The 8,922-nt window shown below is 37.2% G+C and overlaps 1 protein-coding gene across 2 annotated transcripts in view; it reads right to left on the bottom strand.

Moving 5' to 3' along the window:
* LOC140940411 (polyunsaturated fatty acid 5-lipoxygenase-like) overlaps positions 1–4,336 on the bottom strand; it is a 31,522-nt gene extending 27,186 nt beyond the window's left edge. The window contains exons 1-5 of one of the 2 annotated variants that reach the window (XM_073389381.1): positions 4,193–4,336; positions 3,275–3,448; positions 3,153–3,173; positions 570–728; positions 9–38 (exon numbers count right to left, since the gene is read on the bottom strand). In XM_073389381.1, coding sequence (XP_073245482.1) covers positions 9–38; positions 570–728; positions 3,153–3,173; positions 3,275–3,448; positions 4,193–4,226 — 418 coding nt within the window. In that variant the 5' untranslated portion in view covers positions 4,227–4,336. The remainder of the gene's footprint in view (positions 1–8; positions 39–569; positions 729–3,152; positions 3,174–3,274; positions 3,449–4,192) is intronic. The other variant, XM_073389382.1, reaches the window with a different exon arrangement.
* Positions 4,337–8,922: the final 4,586 nt, after the last annotated feature.

Consider the following 8,922-nt stretch of genomic DNA (forward strand, 5'->3'; position numbering starts at 1 on the left):
GTACCTACCACGCTGCTCTCCTCTCTTCTCTTCTTTCCCTGCAAAGAACCAAAAACCAACTATGAAAATCAGTTGAAGAGTGTCTTTGTCTCAATGAGGTGATGGCTAATTTACGGATAACGGTTTAATTTTTAATTTGTTTTATTTCATTTAATTTCATTTCCTTACATTTTACTTAGCTCACCAAAAATAGAACCAAGTAGATCGGGTGTCAAAAATAATCCAAGTGGCAACTGAACTCTTTTCTCATGTAAACTGAAGGTTTTTTTTTTGTTCGCAGAAATTTGCATAGCCACTGATCACGAAAGTGAAATCGATCTACAGGTTGGCAGATTTTTTTCCAGTACTGACTGCAATTATAAATTATAAATAGGGACGATTTTTTTTTGACACTTTTTAAGGGATCTTGTTTAGAAGTTAAGTATCAGCAAAGTCACAACCTCACGGTACTTTAAAACCATTTTTGGCTAATATGTGAAAAGTTTAGGTAGATTAGCAAAAACGTAAATGGAGAGCCATCTTTTTGCGCAAACCTAGGGAAAAGATATGCGTCTTCCGCGGGGGTTTACCTTTGCAATTTCCCCATTTGCCTGTGTAGTTTTTTGTAGTTGAGCACCACGGTCGAATGTGATCATCTTTAGTGCACTTCGTATATTTCCTTCCATAATAGGTAAATGGAAAATGGCACCATTCACCTTTTGTGGTCTTTACACTGCAGTCCTCGCCAACTGAAAGCACGGAAAAAGGCTTTCGTATAAGATATGGTAATTGTGCCTCCTTACCCGCTTGTTTTTACATCTTAAATTTCGGGGTCATCCGCTCGAGCTTTGTTTGCAAGAGCGCGTAAAGAAATGAGCAACAACGAAGTACTTGGGTAAAATTTTGGCCACGTAAGATGGCAAAGTTGAAGGCTCGAGAAAAAGGTACCCAAAGTAAGATGAAAGAGGCAGAGGAAGGGAGGAGGAAGGACAAATTCGCAGAGCGTGTTAAGTCTGGAGACCAAGAGGACGACTTTGAGGAACACAGCTTGTCTCATATATATACCCTAACCTTAAATGAAGTCGAGACTACAAGGAGGCAGCGTGGCCGAGTGGTCAGCGCGTTGGACTCGTAATCCCTCGTTCCCAGGTTCGGTTCTCGGTCTTCCCGAGTTCAAATCCTCAGCTACGATTGTTAATAGCCAACCGGTTGCCTCCCGCCAGTTAGGGTTTTTAATCCTGTTATGTTATGTTTAAATTATTTGTTTCTAAGTATTTGAGTGGAGTACCTGTAAACTAGCTGGATAAGCTAAGTGCACTTTCCACTATAAACAAGCCTTTAAACCTTTTTTCTTTTAAGTACTTTCCCAGACAAACTCGTGACAAGAGTGAGCGAGCTAGCTCCTCTTTATATATATGCCTTGATTGGCACGATATTTATAAATTGTCTTGTAATGTTCTCATAGACACCAAATCCAGAGAATTCCAGTATAGAATTTTAAACAGGTACTTGACAACAAATTCTTTTCTTCATAAAATTGGTCTAGCAAATTCACCATTATGTACATTTTGTAAACAAGAGAGCGAATCCCTTGAGCATTTGTTAATTATATGTTCATGTACTAAGAGCTTCTGGTCGGACTTTATTACTTGGAGTAATCAATTAAACATATCCTTAAGAGACCTTTCAGACAGCGATATACTTTTTGGTTTTTGGCAAAGGAAAGAAGACTATTTGTTTATCAATCACATGTTAGTCTTAGCTAAGCAACATATTTATGAATGTCGTAACAAATGTACTTATCCTTCCTTTACAGTTTCTTTTAAATAAAGTCAGTTATGTTCATCAGTTAGAAAAGAAACTTATGAATTCAAATAACAAAGTTGCCGATCAGGAAAGTAAATGGGAAAAGTTTCAGCTATTCTGCCGTGGTAGTGAGAATTAGAATGCAAAAAAAAAACTTATATCCTATTTTATAGTAGTAATTGTACCTAAACAGTCTTTGTGTCAGCCATTATTTATGTATAGTAGGAAGTGTATTTTGTGTACTTGTAGTAGTATTTTATTGGTATAGATGTTGTAGTGCTTGTGCAAAAAATAAAGGAAAAATTAACAAAAAATAATAAAATAAATAAAATAAAAAATAAAAAAAAGCTCCTCTTTTGCTCTTGACTAGTAGTTTTACAGCTGTAATAATACTCCGGCAAGTAACATCCCAGCTAGTGATTTTCCGGCTAGTAATTGTCCGAGTTATCTTGTGATATTCTTTTGATCAATAATTTGGACCATGCAAACAGCCCTTCCCTGCTGAATAACGTATGTTGAAGCTGAATTGGTGAAGAGGAGTCAGTTCCCTTCTTAGCAAACTAATAAAACTCATTCAGTGACTAAGAGACATATTAAACATTTTTTATTTGTAGGCAAACAAATTCCTGTCAAACATGGCTTTAGAATGAAATAGAAATATTTAGAGTACTACATTTTTTGAGCCAATAATATACTTGGTAGCATCAACACATACTTGATGAAAAGGAAGAAGCACAGTACAGGGGCACAAAACGGCGGTTTCCTCCTAAATGCATTGAAAACACTTTTTAGGCTATCCAGAGTGCTTTAGCTTAGATCTCTAGAAATGCATTCTAAGCAGCGCTATAAAATTTGTATCTGTTTTGTCATCTTAGGGCAACTTACGTCTTTTCGAAATTACAAGCGCTTGAGTATTATTTTCCCGAAAATTTTAGATGCAATTTGACATATTACGAAAGTGAGAAATTTTCTGATTCCTCTCTCCATCGCATTTTTGAATCCGAAAATTTTTGGTTTCCCTTTTTGTACGAAAAATAGACTAACTTGGGAAGTGAGATGTGAAAATTAAACTTCAGAAAATTGTAGCAAATTTATTAGAAAAGCTTCGAAAATTGTACATGAATGGAACGGTCATCTGGAACTTTTAGCCAGTCTTTAGCTCTCCTCAGGTAATAGAAAATTTTAAGCAATATTTGTTTCTCAGAACAGTTATTTTACAGAAAGCAGTCGTTGGGTGCCCCTAACAGTATGGCTCAGTAGAATGAGGCACTCAGCTCCCACACTATTATTTTGGGACACCTGCTTGGTTTGTAACTCTATTTATTAGCACTTACCACTAACCAGTAAAATAAACAAATTGAACTTACCCATTCCCTGTTCTTCATTACCTAAAGAAGAGGGAGGCGTAATACAAATTAAATATTATAAAATATAAGTGAGTAGCAACCAAAGAAAATAGAGTAACAATTAACAACGTTTCTTTTGTCACCTTGACAGTTTCCCCATCTTCCAGAATTACTTTTGGAGATATATTTCGGACTCGTTGAACACCAACGTCTATGATAGTGTTTAGTTGTACACTTATGATAGACTTTACCACGATAAGTAAACGGAAAATGGCACCATCTTCCGTCAGTCGTTTTTACTGTGCATTGCCTCTTTTCTACACGAAATAAATAAATTAAGGTAGCATTATAATATATGTGTTATTGTACAATTCAAGCGAATAAGGTTACGATGACCAAGATATTGGTCAAGCTCGGTTTTTTGCGTTTTCAAATGGGCATGACCGATCCAGTTGTGGTCAATAAGAAATTTGCAAAAAAGAGAACGAGGCCAATATCTTGCCATTTTAACCTGTCAAGCTTGATTAATGAAGGGTTTATGATGGTAAACAGAACTAAACAGATCTTTTTTTCTCCAGTTGTGGGACAAAAGCGGGAGATCTCCGGCAGATGAGATGGATCTATCTTGCCTGCTTGGAGAAACGATCAAACATGACCTGATTTTACAGACGACGGATAAATTTTGAATTCCTTCTTTGTTTCAACAACCGAGTCAGATTGATTGAGCGAGTTTAAAGAAATAGACCCCGATCATTCCATTTATAACAATACCTAACTGAAAGTACCTTATACCTAATAGGATGTTCTATAATACGTTCCTTATAAAGTTTAAGTGTGTTGAAAGCAAGTCTCCGATTACCATTTGATTTGCTAACTTCATTGGCACTGAGTTATTCTGACGATTAAATTTTTCCATCTCTATCCCTTTACTGAAAGGTAACTTTTAGAGTACCCACATCGTTTGAACGTCCTGTACGCAGAAAATTAATTACCCTTTGAGAAGAGATTTGAAGATACACTTTGTTTAAGAGCTACAATTGGTCGCGTAGGCAGAGACGTACCTTGTCCGTGAACTGTCACCCGCTTTAGCGACATGGGATTGGGACCTGCCAGGCGTTGCTGAGTAAAGTGCTTGTCGCTTATCCACTCGGGCTTATTGTCGACGAAGGCTTCATATGGTGATGGCTGCCGAGCATACTCCTAATGGTAACAAATATCAAAGTCCATTTGCTGTCTGATTATTGGACCGCCGGCACAGCCCAATTGAAAATTAGTTTTCGTCGTCTCCGTCAAAGAGGCAAAAGGGACCCTACGAAACTACGACGGCGACGGCAACGGCAGCGTCAAAGAGCAATAGGTTTAGTAAGCAAAAAAAACAACTTTGCTTGTGCATCACGCTTTTTTGTACATTTCCTAGCCGTGAAATGACCAAATTTTAAGTTTTTTTTTTTTTTTTTTGAGGACGGGAACTGCAAGGCGATAAATTCTACCATCTCTAATCTGTCTGAACTCGGGCGTTATCCCTTATACCACGTTTTCGAAAATAGATCGACGTTCGCTTTATAATAGAAAGAAAAAAAAAACAAGCCTTTCCTATTTCTCATCCGTAAATAGACGGGGTCATCATATAGTAAACCGCTCTAATTTTGTAATTCAAGGTTAAGAAAGAAACTCAGGAAACTAATTTAAAAGTGGATTTCAGTTTTCAGGTTTGAACGGTGTGTGGTGGTGTTGGTGTCATCTGGAAGGCTTGTTGCATGGAGGAATACACTGTCGAAGGACTTGAGTTTGATGCTGGGCTAAGAATGTTTCTTTTGTTTTGATACTGACTTAACTGTCATTAATTTTCATCGCGTCAAAAGAAAAGGAAAACCACGTTTCGTAATAATGGCACGACCGTTACAATTTACGACAGGAAATTTAACATATACAATCAGGGAACACAGCGATGGTGGGCTAGTCATGCGCAATTGACAAAACAATACATTACTTTCTTTGCATAGAATTTGCATGGACAAAGAGTGTTTTGAATTCGAAAATTCTCACTGAGCAAAGGAACACGATATTGTTTGCGTCAACTAAGTTGGCCGCTAAAACATCAGTTTACTCTAGCAATACACTGACGTCACTGAGGCGATTTTAAAATTCAAATATCAGATTTATTACATCACCTGCGCATATAACCTGACATTCAGCCCCGCTCACTCTTGACTGAATGTCAGACGTTGGCAGTTATATCTGACTTAAGGTTTTATGCAGTTGAACTCGGTCTTTGAATAACAAAACAATATACTTACGCCAATTGCAGGTTCTAGAGCCGACTGAAAAAACGCTGACAACTTCAGATATTCCGATAGTTCCGTGATTTCCTGACCAGCGGTTGTATTTATGTACAAGGCAGAGGATTTCCTGCTTGCTTGCGTGGTTTGAAGATATGCCGAAGCGTAGTATCGTATAAAGGGATCTTGCAAAGCAATAGCTCCCAGCTGCTCAGAGGTCATGTTCAGTAAGGCAAAGCCATGTGAATTTGGATCATGTTTTAAGGTCCAGATCTTCTTGTTCTGATTTAAGGCAGCGTTTCTCGACACTTCGCAGGCAGGACTGGCGTTCTGGAGAAGGGATACTTCACATGGCGTCGCTGATACATACCTTGGTGAAATTAAGAAGTTGTTTGTCAGTGTAATGCAAAATAGCCAAAGTTATTCAATGTAGTTTGGATAATGGAAATAATTCGAAGACACTGAAAGAAACCCTATACAATTTTCGCAGTGATATCGGAAAATGTATTATATTCAACAACACATGTGTTCAAATTTTTCTCAAGATTGAAACCGTGAGCAGCACCACTACGAACTTTTGGTGAGATTTCAGTGCAGCCCCATAAATCGATTATGCATATAGCAATCTCATACTGTTTCACATGAATGGAGTCGAAACAACTATGCATAATAAATGGCGCTTAACGGCCAGATTCTAAGCCAATTGAATATCCCTGTACATATTCCTTTGACCGAACTGAGATGATTTTACATTCAAGAAAAACTTAACAGTTTTCAAAAGTTCATCTCTCTGTTTGTAGCTTCAAATTTAAAGCCCAGGACATTTGAAATCTTATTATCCGTCTCTAGCCTGCATAACATAATAGCAGGCGATTTATGAGCCAAGCGAGGCGGACGCGGCATTTATTTACTTATTTATTTATTTTTTAATATATTTATTGATAATCACATTAAATAATTACATTTACAATACTACAAAAAAAAAACACTTTAACAATAGACATTAACAGAGTAATGCGAAATTAATTGTTAAATTATTACAGGGCTAAAAGAAATTATAAAAAAAGTACAACAGGGCAATGAAATAATACGGAGTCAATACAGTTAACTTAAATAAGGCGTCAGTATCCACTTCCTTTTAAAAAATTCTTTGTTGCTGATTTTTTCTTCTGTTTCATATTTAGCGATGATCTTGGCTCTAAATCCATGAATGTTTGGAAGAATTTGTTTGCTCCTACAGTCCCACAAATTCGAGTGTTCCAATAATTATAAAATAGTTCAGCAATTGAAGTAAGGGGCAAGCATTTTCCGTCAAAATTCCAAAGAGCACATTTTCCAAGCAGAGACGAATTCGTTGATTCGAAATAAGGCACCAATATAGTTCAAATTCAATCCAAAACTGTTTAGAGCGTGAGCAGTGATAGAACAAATGAGTTAATGATTCAGGTTGATTATCACAGAAAGTACAGAAATCATTTGTTTTAAAACCTATTTTATACAACTTTGTATTTGTGTAAAGAATTTAGCTAATTACTTTGCACTGGAAGGCTTTAACATACGATTCGATAACAATAGAGTGTGGCAGCTTAAATATTTGCTTCAGATTGTCGCTGTTAAAATGAAAGTTACTCTGTAATTTTTGAATAATATTGGGCCGTTTAGCTTTAATTTTTCTCTGATAAGTAGGCTGTAGTAATCCTTTGATTTCCTTTCGTAACATCAAAATTATTGTCACCCACCACAAATGTTGGAGAGTTTATGGAAGGATACCTGTCATAACTTCTTAACGATAATGGAATGGACCTACGTAAGCCAGCCCATTCTAAAATATTTGTTTTGCATATTCTTTTAGACAGTTGATTATAAGAATCAGTACTGTTCAGACTACATAAAAGATCTGAATGCAAATGACTCTCGCATTAACATAATGTTTATAATAAACCGGCATGTTTTCTACTTTTATTTCTTTGTTATTTCAGATTATGGTTTTCCAATCTTCTTCAGTGGCAAACGTTTCACGAAATTGCGACCACCATAACGAAAGTTCCTGAAAAAATTGAGAAGAAATCAGTTGTGTAATCCGAGATATTGTAGTTGCAGTTAAAAAAGAACAATCCCCGCAACGGAGCTCAGTATGTGTTGTAGGTAGCTTTTCCAAGTTCCATTAGTCCCATTAAAGATACGTTTTAACCAAGCTAATCTCAATGATTTAACCATGCACTCAAGATCAGCCATTCTTAGCCCTCCCTCTTCGTATTCGTTTATAACTGAAGCTCTTGTTACCTTATCTACACCTTTCCAGAGAAATTTAAACAGTATTTTATTCAATTCTTTTAGCAATTCCTTGGGAGTTGGAAGGATCGAACAAATGTAAATGTACTTTAGGGATAAGAAAAGATTTGATTATTGTCACCTTACCGTATATCGACAGGCCTCTAGCGGCATTTTGCGCGAAGTGCGAAACGAGTGCGATGCACGAGACGAGGGGCGGAGAAATATAAAGCGCCTGTTACCAGTCCACTGTTCTGACTCTTCCCACGTTCACTGCACGAAAGTTACGTTCCGGTTGGTTTGATTGCTGAACGCGTTGTTTTGGCATGTTTGTCTGGCATGTTTCCTGGAAAAAAATAACCGTTACGTCACGCATTCATGTTCTTTTGACGACGCTGTTCGAGAAGCCTTTCTGTTATTTCCAAATGTTCCAGAAACAAAAGAAAAACAAAACAAATGTTTAAATTTATTGCTTAAGAGGAAAGATGTTCTCGGATTGCTTCCAACTAGGTCAGGAAAAAGCCTGATTTACTAACTTTAAATTAGCTACGATCGCATCGCAGCGATCATAGCGATCATATGGAAACCACTTTCCAGCGATCGCAGTATTACTACTTGTGGGCATAGGTGGGCGGAAGAGCCAGAACAATGGACTGGTAACAGGCGCTTCATTTTTCTCCTCCCTTCGTTTTTCGCTTCGCACTCATTTCGCACTTCGTGCAAAATACTTCGTTCATCTCGCTTGGCTCATAAAGCGCCTCAGTTATGCAGGCTAACCTGTCCTTGGCTTAAGTTTTTGTTTTTGTTTTTTTGTTTGTTTGTTTTTTTCTAGAAAGTTTGAATCCGTTGGCACTTTCCAAACGTCGGGTAGAGACGGTGAGGAATTACATAATAACGTCGTCGTCCCATAAATTAAACACTCAAATTAAATTATGAACTGATTTCAAAGTAGACGCAAAATAAAATTGCGTGTTTATTCAAAGTTTATTTTAAGCCTGAATTCATTTTTTCTAATTATCCTTAACTTAGCTTTCTAATATTTCCGAGAAAAATGGAGCTGAAAACTTAGACGTGTTCTGTCAGATATACCCGAACTTAATCCAGGTCGGTTACGAGATTTAACTGACCAATCAGGCATTTTGGAGCTTTGAAAGAGCCTCTTCAAAAGTAGCCTGGGAACGCAGACGTATTTTTGGTCGCCGCTTCTCTCCATGCGAAAAGTAACTTTTCGGTTCCAGAGA

Source organism: Porites lutea, chromosome 6 (assembly GCF_958299795.1).
Source record: "Porites lutea chromosome 6, jaPorLute2.1, whole genome shotgun sequence".
In the NCBI taxonomy this organism is placed as follows: domain Eukaryota; kingdom Metazoa; phylum Cnidaria; class Anthozoa; order Scleractinia; family Poritidae; genus Porites; species Porites lutea.